The sequence below is a fragment of the Filicampus tigris genome, chromosome 9 (assembly GCF_054856515.1).
Source record: "Filicampus tigris isolate MCC_2025a chromosome 9, RoL_Ftig_1.0, whole genome shotgun sequence".
NCBI lineage: Eukaryota > Metazoa > Chordata > Actinopteri > Syngnathiformes > Syngnathidae > Filicampus > Filicampus tigris.
In genome coordinates this window covers 18,236,071-18,257,849 of record NC_141225.1, presented here as the reverse complement: position 1 = coordinate 18,257,849, position 21,779 = coordinate 18,236,071, and the positions used below count along the sequence as shown (strand labels likewise).

Sequence of the window (21,779 nt, the reverse complement as noted above, 5' to 3'; positions counted from 1 at the left end):
CTTTTTCTTTTCTAACTAATGAGTGAGCTAGTAGGTGACGTTGAAATTTGGACAGTCTTGAAACAGAAAGTTCTTTTGACTCAGTCAATGTTGTTGCAGAGCTAGACCTACAAGTGCCAAAATCATATTACCGGTACTCCAAGTCAGTCACATTGACTATGCAGAGTTTAAAGTTTAAGTCAGGGCGCCAGGGGCCCCCATTCCTGACAGTGCGACGGAGTTGCTTTGGTTTTCTTTGAAGATGCTATCAGCTTCTGTGGAGAGGGGAGGGGGCACCTTTCACAACGATAATACAAATAATTAAATGAATAAAGCACTAAATGCTGTAGGGGTGCTATTGGTGTTCAAGGCGGAACTATGGCCTCTTACAGTTCCATCTGAACACATTCCTCGAAAATCAAAGTGAAGTACTTTTGTTTATGCGAGTTTGGAACTCTGTAGCATATTTCAACCTGATATTGATATGTTGATCCTTGTGATGTCAGCTGTTGTTTCTTAAGAGCTCTTTCAGCACGTACTATCAAAGGTATCTGTGAAGCTAGGTCTTCAGTCGTATTGTATCAATAGAAGACCTGTTATGTGCGGATCAGCAGATATAATGTGATTGGTGAACAAAGGTGTCCTTTATCTGAGTTTTTGATTGCATTATGTGCGTGGTATCAGCTAACGCACTGTCTTTGTGCATCTCCCCTTTCCCACAAGCTCCAGGGTATCTCGGAAGCTTGTGTCCTTTGGATTTTCTTTGTGAATGTGGGAACGGTCATTGTCTTCACTGTTAACTTATTGTTTGTGTTGAAATGTGATTACAGCTATAGGTGCGGTTATCACTGAAGGAGTCAAGCAATCGAAAAAGTCAACTTTGTGATTGCGCATTTACTGGTTAACAGTTCAGTTGTATTTATTTCCCAAAGCCTTTACATTTTTTTTTATATGTGCAAGTTCTGCATGTGGCAAAATGGTTTTGCATCTGTGACTGATTGACCAAGCCTGGAGAATACAAAGAAAAGCAAACATTATTCCTTTTATGGGTAACACAAGAGCATTTGGTTGTTTTTGCCAAGTTCTTTCATTAGTCTGTGTGAAAGATTATGCAACCTTACACTTCCCTCATTTGCCTCTGCTCTGTCTAAACTGATTTGCATTGGTCATGCAGGGTTTGTTGGATATAATATGCTTTGTATGTTTCCATGACAATTGAAGACACACTAAGTTAGAAAAGGAAACACGCGGGCAAAGAAGAGCGTGAGAGAGAGCAGCAAATGAAAAATGGGGCGATGTTGAAGTGGGCAGGGTCTAAAAAGCCCAACTGAGATTGAGGGAAAGAAGGAGGAGTATAAATTCCCCACTTCCCACCGCCATCGTCTCTTTTGACGCCGACCAGCAGCAAGTCTCCACTTCTCACATTCTTCTCTGTAACACAGAAACTTCTCCACCATGAGCTACAGGCGATCCAACTTTCAGCAGATATCTGCATCCCACATCTCACCCCGCTATCGTGCCCTGAGCACCCACGGCGGTGCCGGTGGCCAGGGTACCCGTATCTCGTCCGTCTCCGTATCCTCCCAGCGTTTGGGCAGCAGTATGGGTGGTGGTTTAGCAGTGGGATCCGCGGCAGCATCTGGCGGCATGGGAGCCGGCATTACGGGCAACGAGAAGGGGGCCATGCAGAACCTCAACGACCGCCTGGCCAACTACCTTGATACGGTGAGGAACCTGGAACAGGCCAACCAGGAGCTGGAGATGAAGATCAGGGAGGCGTTGAAGACCGGAGGGCCTGACATGAGAGACTACAGCAAGTATGAACCCATCATTGAAGACCTCCGCAAACAGGTTGGTGGAACAAGCAGTCGGGTTATGATGACAATATCGGCAAGTTGCTTTCAGTAGGTATCTTTTAGTCTATCCCAGAGGTTCGAAATTTGTCTCACCCTGCGGCCCTTACTTTTCTGTTGTGATGAAGTCATAACAATTTTAGTCCAATCCAAGAATTGTCATCTTTTTTTAAAATGATTAAATCTGAGGAGGAACTGCACATTTCTGACCGAGACTCAGGAAACTTTACTTGGCACAATTTATTTTGTCAGTTGTCACATTTCTTGCATAAGAATGAAGGGTGTGGTTGCCCAGCTCTGACCATCCCCCATCAATCTGCTTCAAGTTGCTCACAACTTCCCTTGATGAGTCACCAACATGAGGGTAGAAACTTCCACATACAAAAGTTCCCCAAATGGTTCTGCTTGTAATTGACATTCTACGCCACTCCCCCCGTGTCCCTGGGCCCCAATGTGAAACAGATGTGTGGTAAAGACGCACACAAAGGATCTTGTCCTGCCAGCATGAGGGTGTGTGCCGATGTATACTGTATGTGTGTGAGCGTGCGGCTTGCATAACAATCAGCTGCACTCAGCAGAGTCAAATGTCACATATTTCTCCAAATGCCAAATATCTTTTCACAGACTTTCACATAATGACACTTTTTCCCCAACTCGTAAAGGCTTGTGTGTGTTCCCTTTCCTGCCAGACAGGATACCATGGCTTTTAAAGAGATTCACTTCCTCCCACAAAGAATTTCGACTTCTCTACTCACGTAAACACACGAACATAAACACATTTGATTGATACAACATTTATTCACAAGGAAAACTATCGTTTTCAAGGAGGAGAGGGCTTCCAGTGGAACATTCTTCCTGCTTTTCCATGACCCCTTTGTGTAATCTGACTCTTGGTTGCTTGAACAGATGCAGGGATCCAAATCACATCTGCGGATTATTATTGTATACGAAGTCAAAAACGAATCTTGCATGATGAACGAAAACCCCAATGTGAAGATGAACAGAATAAAGTCTGCAAAAGCACCTAACAATCAACAAATAACTGTCATTATTTGTTTTTCAGATCTTTGACAAGATATCGGAAAATGCTCGTCTGGTGCTCCAGATTGACAATTCCCGTTTGGCTGCTGACGACTTCAAAGTCAAGTATGTTGTTTTCTCTTCCTGGATTTCCGTGTGGTGGATATGTGGCAACTCTAGGCTTCCTTGTCACATGCGATTTGGCCTTGCCGGGGCAGACAAAACAATTCCACCCACACTTGGGATTGTACAGAGAATAGTATCTCACATAACACCACAGTGTTGAACACCAGAAGTCTTTTGAGGACATGAAGGATGAAAATCACCCAATTCCAATTTTTTTATGAATAGTTCCATTTTGTTTTTGTATCGGGAATACAAAAAAACAACACATTTTCTATGTGTTTCGGATTTAAAAGCTTTCACTAGCAAGATGTGTAGATACATGTTTTTCATTGGACAGCGTCAGTATGCAACAAAACATGCAGTGCATGTTTGTAATAGAGTGTTGGTTTGTGCAGGTTTGACACGGAGCTGGCCATACGCCAATCTGTGGAGGCTGACATCGCCGGGCTGAAGAAGGTCATCGATGAGACCAACATGAGCAGGATGAACATTGAGAGCGAGATCGAAGCCGTGAGGGAGGAGCTTGAATTCCTCAAGAGGAATCACGAGAATGTGAGTGTACAGTGCACAGACAATTGCCAGTATTTGGCATTCAAAGTTATCCTTGAGTTGTGCATATCATTATTCCCGTACATTCACTACTGTTGCATTGTTCAAGTAGAAATGAAAGCAAGACAATTATGTTCAAAACTTCAACAGACAAATTCATTTCCATATGACATCCAGCAAAAGATTTATAACAAAAATGCTGCTTTCAGAAAGCCAATGCTCTTTCTCGTCCCAGGGCAGTTTTACACCACTACAGAAAACTCTTTTGATAACACTATACGTGGCCGGTAGTGACCCCACTTATTGGTAAATGTCTAACATGATATGAACTGATCAGATGGATGATGATTTTCATCATTTGCAATGGGAATTGATTCTTTTGAGTGAGTTCTAAAGTGTGTGTGCTTTCTGTCTTCTTCGTGTTGTTGTGTAGGAGGTGAGGGAGCTGAGGAATCAGATCTCCCAGTCAGGTGTGCAAGTGGATGTCGACGCCCCCAAAGGCCAAGACTTGTCCCAGATCATGGAGGACATGAGGGGCAACTATGAGAAGATCGCACTCAAAAATGCAGAGGATCTCAAACGCTGGCATGAAAATCAGGTAAGGCGGTGCTGTGAAGGGTCACCATGAACAAAGTGAGTAGAATTGTAGTTTGGTTCAAAAGTATGATATCCTGCCTTCTCTCAACTTTAGACAGCAGATGTTCAGGCGCAAGTATCACAGAACACAGAGGCGCTCCAGGGTGCCCAAATGGACCGGAGTGACTTATCCAGACAGCTACAAACTCTGGAAATCGAGCTTGCATCTCAACAGAGCTTGGTAAGCATGTGTCTTTTGTATTTGGGTGCATTTTCATATCATCCAGTTGAATAATACAAAAATCCTCCCAAACATCTCATTGTTGTTTTATGATGGTTTATCAGAAAGCCTCCTTAGAAGACACATTACGCAACACAGAGCTACGTAACAACATGGAAATGGAGAAGTACAACGCCATCATCCTACATCTGGAGGAGGAGCTCGGAAACCTGCGCTCAAACATCCACCAGCAGACGCAAGAGTACGAGGCTCTGCTCAATCTCAAGGTGAAACTGGAAGCTGAGATCGAGACCTACAAGAGCCTGCTGGATGGCGGCGATTTCAAGTAAGTTACACTGAAACTAATATTGTAATGAGCAGCAAGTCCTGTCCCGATCACAGTAGAGTTCCATTTTTGGCTCTGTTATCTCATTTTTCCTCATTGCCTTGACTTGTACAATCCGTGGTGATAACACAAAAAAAATGAAAATAAATAAATTTGGACTCTAATTGAAGTCTCGTGAGATTTGCTGATGTATCGCATGATGATGATTTCAAGTTCCAAATGTATTACTTGAGCATTCACGTTTGCAGCTTGCACTGTATATAAAGATGAAGACAGGGTAAAAAGACCAAATTCGGGTGATGGCTGTGCAGGAAACGCTGATCTCACTTCTTTAAATGGTATGATATATATTTTTTCAAACCATCAACCTATTTCCTTTGTGTTGTGCACAGGCTCCAAGATGCTCTCCAATGAGCTGCCGGCTACAGTTCCTGTGAAAGACGATCCAGGACTGTCCCAAGAAATATAATTCCCCAACATAATTGCATCACATGAATTAATGTGAACAAGGCCATTGACAAATATGTGACCTGGCGGCAATAAAACAATTTGTTGACCATCAGTGTTGACTTTTGATGTATTTTTGTTTCACAATATAAAACGTATTATCTAGATCATTTTAATATATTGATAGAAGGACATATGAACGACATCATCACGATGAGGAAGCGGTTAGAACATCTGCCTTACAATAGAGAAGCCCTGCGTTTGAATCCCGGTTAGGGCCTCCCTGTATGGAGTTTGCATGTTCTCCTTGAGCTTGAGTATTGGACTTCTTCACATGACTTGACATGAAGTTGTTGTATTGAACGCTTAAAAGACTGCAATTGAAACACTTTAGTAAGTTAACAACTATCAGTAAAATATATATCACTGGTTTGCAGCAAATTCTAATCAGATGGCTTTATGTGTCCTTATACGTATTTTTGACGTTGATTTGAAAAAATTCGTTACGTTTTCTTTCTATCACATACGGTTTTTGAGATACATTTCAGAAAAAAATCTACCTGTTGCTGAACCTAACCCATAATTCATAAATATTACTAAACATATTACCATGTCACATTTATTATTATTTTTCATTACTGTCATTATTATTATTATTATTATTAAAACCTGATGTGCTAGAGAAAAAACAACGGCAGATTTGGAATCAGCTCAAAACAATGTAGAAAATTTACTTTCATTTTTCAAAATGTAGTAAAAAATGAACAGCGTAAATAACTACCTTTCATAATTTGTGGTTAATTTGCCTTTCTTTTAGTGAATATTGTTTATTGTAATACAGAATAATTAATCGCTTGTTTCTTTAAAAAAAAATACATGAAAAAACACCTTGAAAAAATAATAGCACATTAAATTGCAATCGAAATACTGGGGGGGGGAGTCCGGAGTCGCACTTAAGACTTTTCAAAATCATTCAGCTCTAGTGCAGATGAGTCTGTTTTGTTGCGCCAAGTTATCCAAACAGTTATTCTATGTGCATGTAATTGACTGTAAAAATGCATTTTAATTTGGTGAGTATTACATTTCTATGGAGCTGTATGTGCACTTATATTTTAAATTTTTTCCTTTAATACAGGAATTGAATCACTACTTTAAACAGTTTTTGGTCGTTTGTTTGATTGTTTTTGCACATGTACACAGAGTGTGAGTACTTTTGCAACCTCGACTAAATGTGCTACGAAAATCATGGCAGCAAATCAACGATGGCATGATGGATCGGAGATGTTAGCCAAGGGAGGAGAGAAGCCAAACTCGTGAACGCGGATGCGCGCTCCCGATAATTACCCGCTGACGCCTTCATCCGGGAACTACCGCGAACTCGCTCTTCAACATGGCGGCGTCAGGTGAGGTTTATGTGGGTGAACCGACAGTCTCGGTTGGGGTATAATTCAGCCCGTTTTAACAACTAATAACCGGCCACTTCGCGTTCGGGACTTGTAAGTACGTTCTCGCTCGCTTCCTCGTCTGGTGTGGAAAATAGGTCTGTTGCTATTTTTAAGCCGGTGGATACGAAACCGCCGAAGGAGGGTAACAGTACGAAGCAACGACAGACTCCATTTGAACGTTTTACACACGTTATCGCTGTTTTGTTGTTGTTTTAAGCAACAAATCGGAATTGACATGATTTGTTTGAAATACTTGTTAGTTAGTGTTGTGTATTACAAACCCCCGGTTGCTATATGACGTGTTAGCTAACGGCTAGCTAAAGCTCGAAGCACACTAAGCACCAACGGGCGCAAGCGCGTTTAGTGGAGGAGGGGTTGGGCCGAGCAGCCCCGGCTATCCGAGGACTCTTCCCACGTGTGCGGCCGCTGTCCCCGACGTATGTGCGGAAATAAAGCCGGTCAGCTGTTGCGCTTTAGCTCGCATGCCACACAGGTCGGTGGTGGCCTTTCATCGTCCGGGGCTGTCCGCAGTCTTTTCCGATCCAACGTTGCTGCGACGACTGCGCACTTGATTCGTGGCGCCGCAACGTCCGCTAGGCCGTAAAAGCTAGCCAGCTCAGCAAGGATACACTCCCCGTCAGCACGCCTTGTGCTGACGAAGCTGCGGTTAGCATCGCAAGAGTCGCCTAGATGAATTTAGAGTTTTTTTGACTGCCACGTGTTGGCACTGGCGCTCTCTTGTGTGACTGATTCCCTAAAGTTAGCGACGAAGATCTCGCATTGACGCTTTCGCGTCGGTGCTGTCAAATTGGTGCATATCGTTGACCTAAAAAAAAAAAATTAAAAATTAAAATCCACTCTAAATCGGAAGAGGGCACTACTGGCATATACAAATGCGAGTAAGAATAATCAAATGTAGAACGTGCTGTTTGTTTGCTGTTTTATGTAAAGAAAGTCATGACTGCTGGAATTCATAATAAAGCTTCCAGTCAGCTTTATGCTCCCATTTCTGCCTCTGATCAAAACAAATCAGAACTGCTCCTCAGAATCAGAACTCTTGCACTTCTTTGCCATTCAGACAATATAGAATGTTCTGCCATGCATGCACGCATTCTGGATGTGTCACAACCACTGCTAGTCTTTTTGATATCCACTCATTCTAGTCAAAACATAAAGATTGTTTTTACTCATCTTCTCAAATGGTGTCTGTCAAAGTGGACTGGAACAAAGAGTTCTTTTCTGATATGTACATACTTCATTTCATGTGGAAAACTGCATTTTTTTCACAGCAGTATCAACACACGTACACTTGCAATAATACTAACATTGTATAGCTCGTTAATGGCGCTGTAATCTAATTTAATGAGGATTACAGTTTCAGAGCACAATTAAGTATTCAGTTTTTATTGTTCCTTACAATGCATCAACACTTCCACAGCTATTTTCATGATAGTTTACAACATCAATATGCAAACTCTCTGTGGTTCTCACATTAGCTAAGAAGAAGAATAAGAAGGGGATGACCCTCACTCTCACCGACTTCTTGGCGAACGAAGGTGGAACCAGCTACCCCGTCAAAACCACTAGCTGGGCTGATGAAACTGATGACTTGGATGGTGATGGTGAGCAGTGAAATGGATAAGATGTTATTGTTTGTTTTTTAATCCAGTGATGTTATCCGTTCTCTGCAGTGAAATTGGAATATTCTCTTGCATCTTAAAAAGAAATAATGAAACAGAGCAGTGTTGTGATGAACTTGTGCATGTAGGCAGCATATTTCAGTGTTGCTGTAACAAGTCTATTCACATTCTATAGACATTAATACATGCACATGGAGTGTCTTGAACTTGATTTGGTAAATATAAACTTAACTCCTCATAAAATCAAGGGCTACATTCCTAAAGGGCAGATACGTATTTAGGATTTAAAAAAAAAAAAAAATTGGGGCAAATGTGATTTACGGTCACTTTGTGTTTGGGGATTTGGCTATGTTATGAATATGCAAATTGCATTCATCCTTATGTTTATAGTACTCTGTACACAGCTGCCCAAGAATTGAAGTTACTTGGATAAACAAGAGCACGCATTTTAGCACATCTTGTATAATTTTGCTTTTATGTAGTCGTGACAAAGTCAGCTGTTGTCTAAAAAGAGTTTCCTAAAAAGGTGCAAGTTGTCTACCCCATGGCCAACACAGTGATTGGTGTCCGAGATTATGACACTCGACAACTGTTTAGCAAAAGTAAAGGAGATGCAGTATTTTCTGTCCAGTGCTTTTCCTAATTTAATCCGAGCGCTATCTCTTGTGTTCCTCTCATCACTGACGAAAGGTTAAAATGTCAAGGTCTTGTATAAAAAAAAAAAAGCAAAGTGAGATTTAGCAAATTCATTTTGATTTGAAAAATCAATTGCCAGCATTTGTCGTTTTACAAACGAATGGATTCTGCTCTTTCCCACATTTATGTTGGAATAAATAGCCATGGCAATTAATTTCAAAGAGGCCATGTGAGAGAGTGGCTTGGTAGCCAAGGGCCACAGCAACATACTAACCTCAATTGTTCCGTGTTACTTTAATGTAGTGATAGAATTCTTTAAATTGTATTGTTTTGATAACTTGCAATTTGTATACATATGGTACGAATTGCTATTGGTAAATAAACAATTATCATCTTTGATTAAAATTGATTGTAGAAGCATATCACAATGTAATCTACATTCACCAAAACATCTTCAGTCTGCATTTATCTGTAGTTTTAATATGCGCTTTGCCCAAGTCTGCTCTAGACCGTTTCACAAATCTTACTAGTAGGGCATTTTAGTTGCCTTTTGCTTCTTCTGAAATGCCAGTAAGTTGATCAAAAAGAATTTTGACAGTGGAGGCATTGGTTCCCTCTGTCCATCTTTTCAGTGTCGACTTCGTGGCACACAGATGAGGATTCGTTTCGGGCCCCGCCCATCGACCGGTCCATCCTGCCTACAGCACCCCGTTCAGCTCGTGAGCCCAATATTGACCGGTCCCGACTGCCCCGCAGCCCGCCGTACACCGCCTTTCTCGGCAACCTGCCCTATGACGTCACTGAAGAATCCATCAAAGACTTCTTCCGCGGCTTGGCAGTAAGCAAATACTTAAAGTGCCATCACAGATTGGCATACTCGGTCAACCTGCAGTTTTAAGATTGTTGCATGTGATGTTTGTGAAAGTTGCTTGTCTTAATGCTGCCCCAATTTCCTGACATCTGAGTCTGTTGTGTTTGTCTCCAGATCAGTGCAGTGCGTCTGCCTCGTGAACCCAGTAACCATGAAAGGTTGAAGGGCTTTGGCTATGCCGAGTTTGATGATGTGGAATCTCTCCTGAGGGCCTTAAGTCTCAATGAGGAGGTGAGGCAACGCACCATGTAGATGTAATTTTAGATGAAGTTCTTGGCACTAAATCCAGAGCAGATACAACACACAGTAGCAAATGTCTTTTTTAATTTGTTCCTGTCATTCTGTTCATACCTCTAAAGAACCTGGGAAACCGAAGGATCCGTGTGGACATAGCAGACCAGTCGAATGATAAAGGTATGAAATGAATATATATATATATGTGTGTTTTCCTTTTAAGGGCTGCACTGTGTTGTCTCTTCCAATCCTTCAATCTAATCCTGTTGGCGATTTGCACCGTACTGGGTGTATTTCTACTTTAGAGAGAGACAGTGGAATGATGGGAGGTCGAGATCGCGGTGGGAGAATGTCGGACATGGGCCCCGACAAGACAGACAGTGACTGGAGAGCTCGACCCAGTGGAGACACTGACGATGCGCCTCCCAGGAGAGATGATGCCTTTGGAGAGAGTAGGTCACATTTTTAATTTTGCTTTAGAATGTAATAGCACTGGATTTAAAGCATTAGCTTCTTGAAAGTTTTTTTTTTTTTAATGTGACTGTACTTTAACTTGATGTGGAACAAAAAGCACATTTTTCAACAAGCACAATAAGATTCTTTGAACTACTGTTTCAGGTACAAGTATTATAGCAGTTCAATGCTGCTACTTAGTTTCCTGCAAATACAGACTTATTAAGATTTTCAAGTGGAAAACTAACTGCTCCAAATTGACACAAGTAAAGCTTCACTGTGCAGTGGAAAAAGTAGCATGAAGTAGTTTTTTTTTTTTTTTTTTTTTCCGCCCTCAAACTTTAAGGCAAACTAGAAACACATGTGTTTTAGCTAAATAAGTAGATCCAGCAAACATGTCATGCAGGATCACGGGATCGCTATGAGTCAGATCGTTTCCGAGATGGTCCACGGCGGGACTATGACAGTGGGAGAGACCGCTACCGGGACCGCTACGATGATAGAGACCGGCGAGATTATGATAGAGGAGGTGAGTCTGCCATGTGTTTTGGAGATGGGATGGATTTAGTTGGATAGCTGTTTCTGGTATATCCAACACTGTGATAAAGCATCTTAACTGTCATTTTGTAGTTCAAGTTTCAATCATGATCATCTTCAATTGTCCTTGTGCCCTCTGCTATCTAGGTTATGACTCTCGTGGTGGTGGAGGTGGCCGTCGCGCCTTTGGCAGCAGCTTCCGTCGGGATTATGATGATAATCGAGGTAGCAACGACCGTTACGGCGATCGGGATCGTTTTGGGGACAGGGATCGTTACAGTGACGATCGATATGACCGGCGGGATGAGAGACGTGAAGATAAAGGTAAGTGCAGCATTTGGAATTTGCTGGTTGTTAGTGTTTCAAGGAGTGTTCTTCGCAACTCCATATAAACTTTGCGTGTTGCCCCTGCAGCTCCCCAGCAGAGGCCCAAGTTGAATCTCAAGCCCCGCAGCGTGCCCAAGGAAGAGGAAGGTAGTGGTGCCGGAGGCGGTGGATCTTCCCCAGCCGCTGCACAGTCTTCCAGCAGCAGGGCCTCCTCCATCTTTGGTGCTGCCAAGCCAGTTGACACGGCAGCCAAAGAACGGGAGGTAGAAGAGAGGCTGAAAAAGCAGGAAGAGAGGCTGCAGAGGCAGTTGGAGGAGGACAAGGGCCGGGGCACTGACAGAAAGATACGAGACAAGTATGTGGTTTGGCATGCTTGAAAAGGTGTTGTAAATATGCATGCTAAAATGGAAATGAGTGCAAAATATACACTGTTGTTAGTTTCTTACACATTTGAGTCTATCTTTTATATCCAGAGACCCAAGCTGGAGAAATGAGGAAAGTTACACTGAGAGATCTCGTACAGGAAGTGAGTCCTCCCAGCCAGGAAGTGGTTCTGGAAGAGGTGAGATTTATCCAGTTTATATTTTTGTACACTTTTACTGATGGACATTGAAAATTGAATTTGTCCACACAACACAATTCAGCTTCCCGTCGTTTGTTCTGCCAGGGTCCCGGTGTCGAGACAGCGAGCGTTCTGGGGAGAACGAGGTTTTTAGTGGAAGGGAAGATGAGTCCTCATCCCCTGCACCCTCCTCACATCCTCCCCCCACCAAGGAACCGCTGAAGGTGATGCCAGCACCTCCTCCCAAGGAGAATGCTTGGGCCAAGAGAAGTGCGGCTAATAGTGGCTCTGCTGACGCTGATGGGCGGTCACCAGTCTCCCCTGTTGCTTCAGCTCCTCCCAAGTTCAGGTGGGTGTACGATTCGTGATGCCCATAAAGTACATGGACATTGTTCTGTGTTATACCCTGATTCTTATTTTTTTTCTCTTCTTAGTTCCTCAAATTCTGCAGATGAAAGCGGATCAGGAAAGGGTAAGGCTCAATGCTGAACATGGGAACAGTTGGGGGATTTCAGCAAACTTCACCGCTGTCTACATGGAACTTCAAATAGTTAAGCGTTGTGTTTAGCAAAACTATACAGCCGGAGAAAACATTTTAGTTGTATTTGAGTAAAGTGTCAAGTTGCTAGATGCGTTATCAACTCTGCTCTTAGGATAGTAGTATTATTTTTAATTATGATGATATGATATATTTTAAGTGCAGTTTATTTTAAGATTTGATGAGGAATAACAGACAGAATTTAGCAGATACTCTTTTATTGTTCCTCTACTTCCTGCGGAAGTTGCTTCTTTTAAAATAGGAAGACGACAACGAATAAGAAGCAACGTTAGTCATAGCAACTAACTTTTGGTTTGCACAACAACTTACAAGGCACATTGATCCACCGGGATTGTACATTTGGCTACAGTACGACGCAGAATTCTGGTCAAGGTAAGCCATTTTAAGACAAAAAGAAAAACGTAAGCGTTTTTAATCCAACGTTTCATCGTCCTCATGAGTTGCTATAGTGCAGAGCGCGCTCCATTTCCATTAGCTTGAATCAATGTAAGCCTATCAGTAGCTTATTTATTCATTTTGTTTAAGTGGGAACCGTTGCGGGGGATGCTTTGTAATGGTTTAATAGAGGCGTATATCGCACCCCCCAACCACACACACACACACACACACACTCACTCGCTTTTTACTTTTTGGAAATTCCACTATTGCGGGGGTGGTGGTGAGAGTCTTTGAATTTGTCACCAGCTTTGAAAAGTGAGGGAACACTGAATATTTAATTTGCTATGAACTTTTTTTTTTTTTTTTTTTTATGAGAACTTGAAAGTCAGCAGGTGTCACAGAATGAATTGTGTTCATCTTTGACAATTCTACTGTATTGTGAGAGTATTTGACAGGCTAATAAGGTGTTGTTTTTCAGTTGACAAGCTGTTCACATTAGTTTCTGTGTTTTGGATCATACAAATACAATATTTCATCATTGACTGTTGCTCTCTGTGGTGACATTTGGTGAGCCAGAGCTCTTCAGTATAACAAAATGAAAGATTAGAATGTTCCTGTGATTTTTTTTGTTTTTTTTTCTCACAAGAATATTAAGATGTATCCACTTTTTTTCCAAAGGTTTAAGGCTATTCCTCTTGTAGCTTCTCTGATGCGGGGGCTAATAAACAAATATCTGGCATTTATAAGAAGCGCCTCATTAGAAATTTGCACGAAAACCTCAGCTGTTTGGATTGTGCTGTTTTGAAAATAGGGATTAAAAATGCAAAATAATACAGTGTTCCCCAGCATATTCAAGACTTGAGGATTCGCTGAGAAACTCATCTAGTCGCTGATTTTTAGTGCAGGCCAAAACAAAATTGCTTTGGTGGCGTTTTGGTGCCAAGAAACTTGTTTGAAGCGAGTTGAGGAGCTTGGCCGCCCTCTTGTGGCATCGATATACAAGTATAAACCGTTTTTGTGGGGCTGTCAAGTACTTTTTTTGTGGGAGTGCTTAGTCTCAAGTCCCCACGAATAGCGGGGGGACACTGTAATCAAATATGACCTACCGTAAGTGCAAAGCTGTATGGAGGGCGAAAAAATGCCTCACTGGACCCACATTCCAACTGCCATTTAATGATCCGTCTTTGATAGCCCCTCCATCAGTGACTGCCACGGATGGGCCTTTGCTGCTGCCGTGCGTTGAAAGTGTAGTGGACAGTTTACCGTCCAACCATTCTCTCAACTGTCTGGCTTCTCCTTTAAGATGAGAACAAGGCTGACGGTGCTCACCGGGACCGGGGCCCCCCACGGGCTCGAGGTGGTCCTGCGGGGCCTGGAGCAGGGCGAGGGCGAGGAGAAGGTCCCAACAGAGACCGAAGAAAGGAGGCAGACAGGTCAGCCACTTAAAGCTTAGCAACTCTAAGTTGTTAACCGAAAAAAGACAGGGAGCTAGCATGAGGGCATCTGCAAAGAATGGCCCACAATAAGCTACACAACTGATGATCCATCCTTTGTTTTGATTGTGGTGGACTTCATCAAATCTTTGGCATTGGGACAATTGAATGCATTCGCTCCCCAAAATGCTCCCAATCCCCTGTTGGTAGTTGGAGTGCTACAACAGTAACATAGCATGAGCTAGAAAACAAGATTTGACCATGACTGATAGCAGCTTGTAGATGACCCAAATGGATGGTGTGTGATCCTGTAGTGTTTCAGCTTTTTGCTATTTGACTATTCTTGGCAAGTGCTGTGAGTCCTGCTGATGAATGTTAACCTTCGGGTTCATTCTGACTGTAGAAAGGATAACAGAAGAGACCGAGACGCCAGACCACCGCCAGAGCCAAAGAAATACGACGAAACCCCAATCCCTGTAAGTCCGTCACTGGTCACTGGGTATCGAATTCTGGCAGTTGTCATAGTTGCTAAAGGCTGTTCCCGAAGGTCTTGGGGTCTTCCTCCACACTTTAGTCTAGCCCACCACCACCACCAACAACCACCACCAGCAGCAGCAGGCACCAAATAATGAACCTGAATGATTTGCACAAGTGCAATTTGCTGAGAATGCCCGATTGTCTTTTTCAGAAGTTCAGCTCAGCCAGTAAGTACGCTGCTTTGCTAATGGACGGCGACGGTGACGACGCTGGCGACGTGGAGTAGAGAAGACGGCAAAGAAGAGGAGCAAATGAACACAAGAAAAATAATTTCACATAGCTTATATTCTCCTCATGTGGAAGTAGCCCCTGGGAGGACAATCAGCCCTCCCTCCAACCTGTCCTTTCTCTTCATCTCCCTTCCCCTCTCCCTCCTCTGCTCAACTCTGCCCCACTCTGAGGACGCTTTCAGGTTCTACACAATAGTCACCTACTGGACTTGTTTTAATTGGGGTGGGAAAATGAGTGTTTAGCTCATGAAATGTGATGGATAACGTTGAAAAATTGTAATAAATAAATGGAAAAAGTGGGGAAAAAATTTGTACATTTGTGGATCAAAGGTGCGGCGGATTGATCCTAGTTGATGTAGCTATGGCACTGTAATGGACTTTTAATTTCCAATCAATTCTTCACATAATGACTTGCGTACGTCCTACAAGGCCACATCAATTCATTAATTTTATTAGTCATTTGAAAATCATCCTTTTAACTCTACTCATTAAACTTTAATCACAAATCTTGTCTTCCAGCACTGAATTTGAATCTGAAACTAACCCATGGAACATTTTCCACATGTCACATGTCCACAGAACATGTTAAGACGTGATTCACTTACACTCCAAATGACACCAGACAGCCGCCTCACGACTCACCTCGAGTCTTTAAGTGCCATTATTGTTCTGCCCTTATCGTTGTACAGACTTTTGTTCTTTCTACACCTTCCGATGAAATCATCGCTTCAACGAAAGTCTTAATTGCGCTCCTTTCTGGCCGTCTTCCCATCCTCCACTGCTGTCCACGAATCCTTCTCTTCCTCATGTGAGGATCGCAGTGTGGGAGGTTTTCATGACATGACCTTTTTTCCCGCTTGCAATAAAAGGGGTACACAGCACGTTCTTCCCAATTGTTTCTTTTCTCCAATTGATGAGTGCTTTGCATTTTTGCGGGCTAATGGTGCACGAAAAAAATCATTTGAATGTACTTTGAACATGTACATCGGTTGCACGTCAAAAATGTGGTCAACTTTTGTAATTTTTCTATTGAAAATTACCCATATTTTTCCCCCCATGCGGAACTGATATACATGTTCAAATTAAGTACTGTACATTCAACTGACTTTTTGTTCTAGTGGGTGGGGGACAGATTATGAGATTGGATTCTCACCCCTGTCTCATTTTATAACCCCAAATTACACAGTGGATTTTTGTGTCTTAATTTTCCCAGGAGGTCCAAAAGTAAGTTGATAAATCAAAAATATAGTTTAGCCATTGTTCATGTGATGAATGACTGATATTTGGGATAAAATCGTCTTCAGATTATTGGAAGAAATAGGTAGAATGTCAAAGGTCTTCAAGGCTGCATTTGCTGCAAATGGAAACGTTTTGGACAGAGCAAAGTTTGGACAAAATTAGAATGTAAAGCTTATTTCTAACCTCTTCAGCCATGACTATACTTTCTATTAATTTTGCAACTCATTTGGTGAATGTGAGCTTGATCAGTAAAATTAATTAAAAAAATATAATTACTGGTAATAAAGCACACACAAGTATTGTACATGAAAGTGAAATACTGATCCAGCAAAAGAAAATAAATGGTAAAAAGTACAGGGTGACCACTTATATTTACAGTACAATGGGTTACAAAGTTGACTGGCAATCTGGTTCACACGTTTGTAACCAGTTACATAAAATGTGTTTTGTTTTTTGCATGGATGCACATAGAAATAATGTATTAAAATCTACTGAGCAAATCAAATGTTCTAAGTAGTAAATTCATCCAGCATTACATCCACATTTGAAATAAAGCCAACAAGCAATACATTTAAAGCCTAAATGTGTTCATTGTATTGACTTCTCTTTAGTCCTGCCGGTCACAGGATGATGGCATCCACCAGTCGCAATGTCCCAACACCTTTTTTGCCATCTAGATGATCTTGTAGTGTGGTCTGCAGGGACATTTCCCCAATGTTTCTTCAGCCAGGCCTCCCACTGCAGCCTGGACTCCTGGTGGCAGCTGGTAAGGATCCTGCTGAGCTTTATCACACACACACACACACACACACGAAGGTCAACATGTTGGCCACTGACCTGTTCTGCTGATTTACAAGTGTAGTAAACGGGATACATTTCATTTTATTGTAGGTGATAAACTGCAGTTTGACCTAAACGAAGATGCGTTTTTATTACATTTGTGCACATGGATTGATCTTGGGAGTACATTTTAAGTAGCAACTTGAATAATATTTTCCCAACAATTTGTCTTCGAAGTTCTGTAGAATCCTTTCAAGTGTGCAGAACGTTTCCAAAGGCATGATGCCCCTGTATATGTTGCAGAAACAGTGATTTATCCACGTTGGACACTTTTGACCCAAGGTATGTGCACATGTATTTTCCGCACCTGGACAACTCTACATGAGAAATGAGCTAGAGATGTTTCATAAATGCAAAGATGTCAGATTTACTGCAGGCCATGTTATACGCCGCAATCATGGCATCGCAGCGTGGGGCATATGTAAAAGCCATTTACCCCCCCAGACAAAGATAACCCAAGTAAACCTAAAATTATTTTTTAAACATATTTAATGCTACCTGGCACTATGTTGAAAAGATCCTCCTAAACCTTATAACTGGTTTGTCCACCCTCAGCACACCAGCAACAACCCAAATCGAGCATTTTCTACAAATGGCAATGAGTTTTTCACATTTCTGTGGAGATATTTTGGTTTACTGAGCATTGAATTCAGATTCAAGTCAGGACATTGACAAGGCCATGCCAAAACCTCCTTTTTTCTTTTTTCAAGCCATTCCGTAGTTGACTTGCTGGCTGCTGTGGAAGTACTATTCAAATAAAGTTGAGTTGCTGTGTGTTATCGTTGTTGTCCTGCTGCAGAACACGAGTGTGCTTCAACTTGAGGTCACAAACCGATAGCCCAATATTCTCCCTGTGAATTTTCTAGTAAAGAGATCGATTGATAGTGTAACACTCTACAACCCTATTTTGAATTTGATGAACTTCCTTTTTGCCGATCAAGTTTTATTCCATGTCTTCTGTGTTCTTTATCAATAGTTCATGTTGTAATCAACACATTATGTTTTTTAGTACATTTTAGTTTGGTGAAGAACCAAATTCCCAGAGAGCTGGAAAGGTTTGGAAATCTTTAAAGAGACCGTTCGGCTCCAGCCCCCACCTGTGTCACCATGTGAGTCAGACAGCTGATTCTCACGCACACGTACGTACACACACAGCATCACCCATCACAGCATATGACAGCCGAGGTCCTGGTGTCATTTGCCTGCACTTTTAGTGCTCGAAGATGTCACCAATCATAAACTTGTGACTGACTAACTGGTTCTACAGTAAATGTTAACATGTTAATGGACTGTAGCCTCATTTATTTTGTATCCACAGATTGGTCCCGCCTATAAAGTCAAAGAGCGCCTCGAGCAGCTTGAAACTCGCTTGTAGAAAGAACTTCTTGTTTGAAATTTTCCTCTCCCAACGGTCTGCTAAAAGACGAGTTTTGTCCGAGGGATTACAGTTGAGTGTGTGATACATAGAGGGGGAGTTGTGTTGAGATTTAAGCACACAGACAATCATTGTTTTCATCTCAGTGGAGAGGAATCAAGAATGGATATCAGTCTATTTCTGCTCCTTCCTGTCAAAGATGCTACGGTCTTGGAGTACTTTCAAACTGACTGACAAATCCTGATTGGCACAACGGAAGACACTACACAAGACATTCGATTTTAAAGTGGAACAATGCGATTCGGTTTCATTCAGTGGGATTACGATTCGATAAGGTACGATACAGTTTGAGAGGGTATAATGCAATGGGGTTTTTTTTGTTGTAGAAAGCGGATCATTTTTTTTAATTTTATTTTTTTACAATATACCGGTAAATTAAATTGTCAGTACTGGAAATTGACTTAAAATAGATTTATTAAGGTCAAATATTCCAGGTAGTTAAAAAAAAAAAACAGCTTCTGTAAAACCTGTCAAATAGAGCAATAATTCTATGTACACTGATGAGCACAATTGAAGGAGTATTAAGGACACACAAAAACAATTTTAAAGTTGTATATTTGAGTTTTTTTTATTGCTTTCTTTCTGTATATCTTCTTTTTGTCCGTATTTTTTCTTTCTTTTTCTTCATCTTAATGTTAATAACTATTCTTGAGTGATTCCAGTTTTCTTGTAAGAGGCAAAGTATTTGAAATGCCTCTGTATAACGTAGGGGAATTTTGTGCATAAGTATGTAATACACGTACCTTTCAAAACAATATTTTTGTTACCTTTTACCCCCCTCAATTTTTGTTGTTGTTGTTTTTGTTCTTACACAGATCTACAGCTGCATACTCAAGTCAAGCACTCGTCTCATTGAAATAAGAGGAGCCCAAAAAAAGCCCGATCCTGCTGTGTTGTGCACACTAGAAAGTGTCTGGATGGGCCGGGCTGCCTGCAAGCGGCTAAATCTGCAAGAGAGTGAGAGGGGCTTGAAGTAAAGCCAGCCAGGGAAGAGGAAGGAACCATAAACAGCTGCCCCCTTCTCCCCTATGCAGAGACAGCAAGAGGAGCCCGATGGAGCGAGAGGGCGGATGACAGGAGGGTCTGTGCATGAGTGTGGCAGGGAGCGTCATGTTTGAGGGTCTTCAGAAGCAGAGGAAGGTGCTGGCAAGTGGAATGGGAAACGGGAGGTGCCGAGTGTGCGCCCGCATGCTTTGAGAGTGAGAAAAGCCGGAGCGCGAAAGGACTGGGACGAGTGTGAGAACGAGTGGAGGGTGGCAGGAGGAGCTGTAAGAGGAGAAGAAGTCATCTGTCAGAGGAGTCAACAGGAGGTCGGATCATGTTGGAGAAGCGGCTTTGAGAAGTTCTCTTCAGGTGACACAACTTCAGCGGTGAACAGAATTGATGAGAAGGGCCACCAGAGGCTACAAACATGGGGTGCATACACAGCCTGGCCACCAGAAGGATTAAGGACCACCAAGCTGACCCCGGAGGCACAGCACCAAAGACAGACCCTGAGGTACTCCCTGAGATCCTGCAGCTCGCTGAGGTGAGTGGGGGAACAACTGCGCTGTATTCCTTGTTAACAACTTGTTTTATAACTTTAAAAGCGATTGCCTAGTCTCAGATTCAAGAACAGGTGCTGTTCTACTATTTGGAAATGTAGCAAGCAGTCTTTCACTATTGTAGGGTTTACAAACCTTGAAATGGATGATTTTTTTTTTTTTTTTTTTTGCTGTGATTTCAACTCACGTCACTTCACAGCAAGCAGCTGTTTGGCAGATAGTGTCCCAGCAGTCCCATTCTTCAAAAAGGAGGCTTCAAACTGTGTAATGCCACTCCCAATTGAAGTTGACTCTCAAACTCTTAAACATTAAACAAAGAGAATTACACATTTTAAAACGACCACATAGCTTTGCCTTAATACTAACAAATAATGCAAAATGCCACTGGCAGGCTAATGAATAGCATCAGTGTTGCAGTGTTATAACGCTTTAAGCAGTGGATATTTGAATACAAATAGAGGAGCAATATATATAGACAGACAATATAACATTCACAGGCGTATATAGTTTGCAGTTAGCTAAAAATGGCTCTTTTTTGGTCTTCTGTCTGGATTATACTGTCCTCAGGTTGCATGTGCATGCGCCAGAAGGAACAGCACAATGTCCTTTGAATTAAAGCAAAAAATATGACAAACATGTAGAATTTTTTGCACTATTTATGCCATTACTACGGAATGTTTTTTTTCTTTGTTTGTTTTTACCAACTACGGTAATATAGAGTGCTATCTAAAAAAACATGTAATAAAATGTTTTTGGGGTGGGGGCGGTTGGAACGTATTAGTGGCATTTCCATTCATTTCGACGGGGAAATTTAGGAATTTAGACACACGTGTATTGAGTTACGAGCGGAACAAATAAACCTCATATTTTAAGACAAGAATACAAAAGTTCTTTCCCAAGCAATAGTATGCCGGCTTGATGACATTACTTCCAAATTTTTACCAATTTCTATACTAGAGTTATGACCAAAATTTAAAAATAAAAATAAAAAATAATTGCAGTGTGTGGCTGTCGCATGCCCACAAATTTTCATGACTCGCTCACGTGAGCTGACTTGAGCTGACTGGACCAAACTTCAAACTGGTTACTGGAAATGCAATCAATCAACCTTCAGTGCATTTAAGTTCTTGACCCTCAGTTTGGGAAAAACTTTCTATGGGGAAATAAGTATTGAGAGACACTTCTCAATTAATTTATCAGGCTTTGGCATTCGACACTTTTAGCATCTCCACGGTGCAAATTGCACGACTGCATAAAGGCATGTTTGATGGGTTTGGTGTGGATGAACACCGTTAATCACCTTTGAGATGATCTAAGACCGATTTTTTTTTTTTTAACCAAACTCACAAAAAAAAAGAATTTCCACATTCACAAGCTTTAATAACTGCCGAGGGGCTGAATTGACTCATTGTAGATGAAATGGTTTGATGTCTAAAAACCTTTGTCCATATAGTGAACGTCGGTCGTGATTAAATGAGCAGTCCAGTGATGGCTGTTAATCATGTCCCGTGGGGTCAAGGGTAAAAAGGAAGTGGTGGTGTAGGTTACTATCCACGGTTCGACCCGTCGTCTGTCTGTCTAGTGGCTTTACTTTGGAATGACACACACACGCACACACTGCTGTGAATGGAAGCTTCTGGTGAAGTTTTATGAAGCCTGTAATAAAAAAAAAAAGTGTCTGTCGGTTTTGCGGGGGGAGGTCACAGTGTGTGTTTTCACACAAGATAGCACTGTATCACCGTAACACGCTGGAAAAATCACAA

At 41.8% G+C, this 21,779-nt stretch overlaps 3 protein-coding genes across 10 annotated transcripts in view; all 3 read left to right on the top strand.

Moving 5' to 3' along the window:
* The first annotated feature begins 1,338 nt into the window (after nt 1–1,338).
* Nucleotides 1,339–5,231, top strand: LOC147142381 (keratin, type I cytoskeletal 18-like). Its single transcript, XM_086042014.1, has 7 exons — nt 1,339–1,830; nt 2,896–2,978; nt 3,374–3,530; nt 3,961–4,125; nt 4,219–4,344; nt 4,449–4,669; nt 5,062–5,231. The coding sequence occupies exons 1-7, from the start codon at nt 1,435–1,437 to the stop codon at nt 5,081–5,083; spliced, it is 1,170 nt and encodes a 389-aa protein (XP_085898140.1). The 5' UTR covers nt 1,339–1,434; the 3' UTR covers nt 5,084–5,231.
* Nucleotides 5,232–6,376: 1,145 nt separating this feature from the next.
* eif4ba (eukaryotic translation initiation factor 4Ba) lies at nt 6,377–15,839 on the top strand. 6 transcript variants are annotated; one of them, XM_086042008.1, is made up of 15 exons: nt 6,377–6,519; nt 8,058–8,183; nt 9,470–9,675; nt 9,823–9,939; nt 10,068–10,122; nt 10,248–10,394; nt 10,802–10,924; nt 11,080–11,256; nt 11,347–11,614; nt 11,733–11,821; nt 11,927–12,170; nt 12,256–12,293; nt 14,062–14,191; nt 14,595–14,667; nt 14,880–15,839. In XM_086042008.1, exons 1-15 carry the CDS (start codon nt 6,507–6,509, stop codon nt 14,952–14,954), a joined length of 1,881 nt encoding a protein of 626 aa, XP_085898134.1. In that variant the 5' UTR covers nt 6,377–6,506; the 3' UTR covers nt 14,955–15,839. The 6 variants fall into 6 exon arrangements, with proteins under 6 accessions (XP_085898134.1, XP_085898138.1, XP_085898137.1 ...); XM_086042009.1 differs by lacking the exon at nt 6,377–6,519 and adding an exon at nt 6,524–6,612; XM_086042010.1 differs by lacking the exon at nt 6,377–6,519 and adding an exon at nt 6,534–6,616.
* Nucleotides 15,840–15,996: 157 nt separating this feature from the next.
* The window catches only part of LOC147142379 (tensin-2-like), a 32,269-nt gene continuing 26,486 nt past the window's right edge, over nt 15,997–21,779 (top strand). For all 3 annotated transcript variants that reach the window (XM_086042006.1, XM_086042007.1, XM_086042005.1), the window contains exons 1-4: nt 15,997–16,963; nt 17,215–17,319; nt 18,047–18,176; nt 19,288–20,000. In XM_086042006.1, the coding sequence (XP_085898132.1) occupies nt 19,884–20,000 (117 nt within the window). In that variant the 5' untranslated portion in view covers nt 15,997–16,963; nt 17,215–17,319; nt 18,047–18,176; nt 19,288–19,883. The remainder of the gene's footprint in view (nt 16,964–17,214; nt 17,320–18,046; nt 18,177–19,287; nt 20,001–21,779) is intronic.

What these genes read in the sequence shown, in the direction of transcription:
- LOC147142381 (XM_086042014.1), top strand. Translation starts at nt 1,435, where the DNA reads ATGAGCTACAGGCGATCCAACTTTCAGCAGATATCTGCATCCCACATC. An exon ending in TTGAAGACCTCCGCAAACAG is followed by an intron (nt 1,831 to 2,895) that starts GTTGGTGGAACA and finishes TTTGTTTTTCAG; the next exon opens with ATCTTTGACAAGATATCGGA. An exon ending in TCAAGAGGAATCACGAGAAT is followed by an intron (nt 3,531 to 3,960) that starts GTGAGTGTACAG and finishes GTTGTTGTGTAG; the next exon opens with GAGGTGAGGGAGCTGAGGAA.
- eif4ba (XM_086042008.1), top strand. An exon ending in AGATGATGCCTTTGGAGAGA is followed by an intron (nt 10,395 to 10,801) that starts GTAGGTCACATT and finishes CATGTCATGCAG; the next exon opens with GATCACGGGATCGCTATGAG. An exon ending in TGAGAGACGTGAAGATAAAG is followed by an intron (nt 11,257 to 11,346) that starts GTAAGTGCAGCA and finishes TTGCCCCTGCAG; the next exon opens with CTCCCCAGCAGAGGCCCAAG.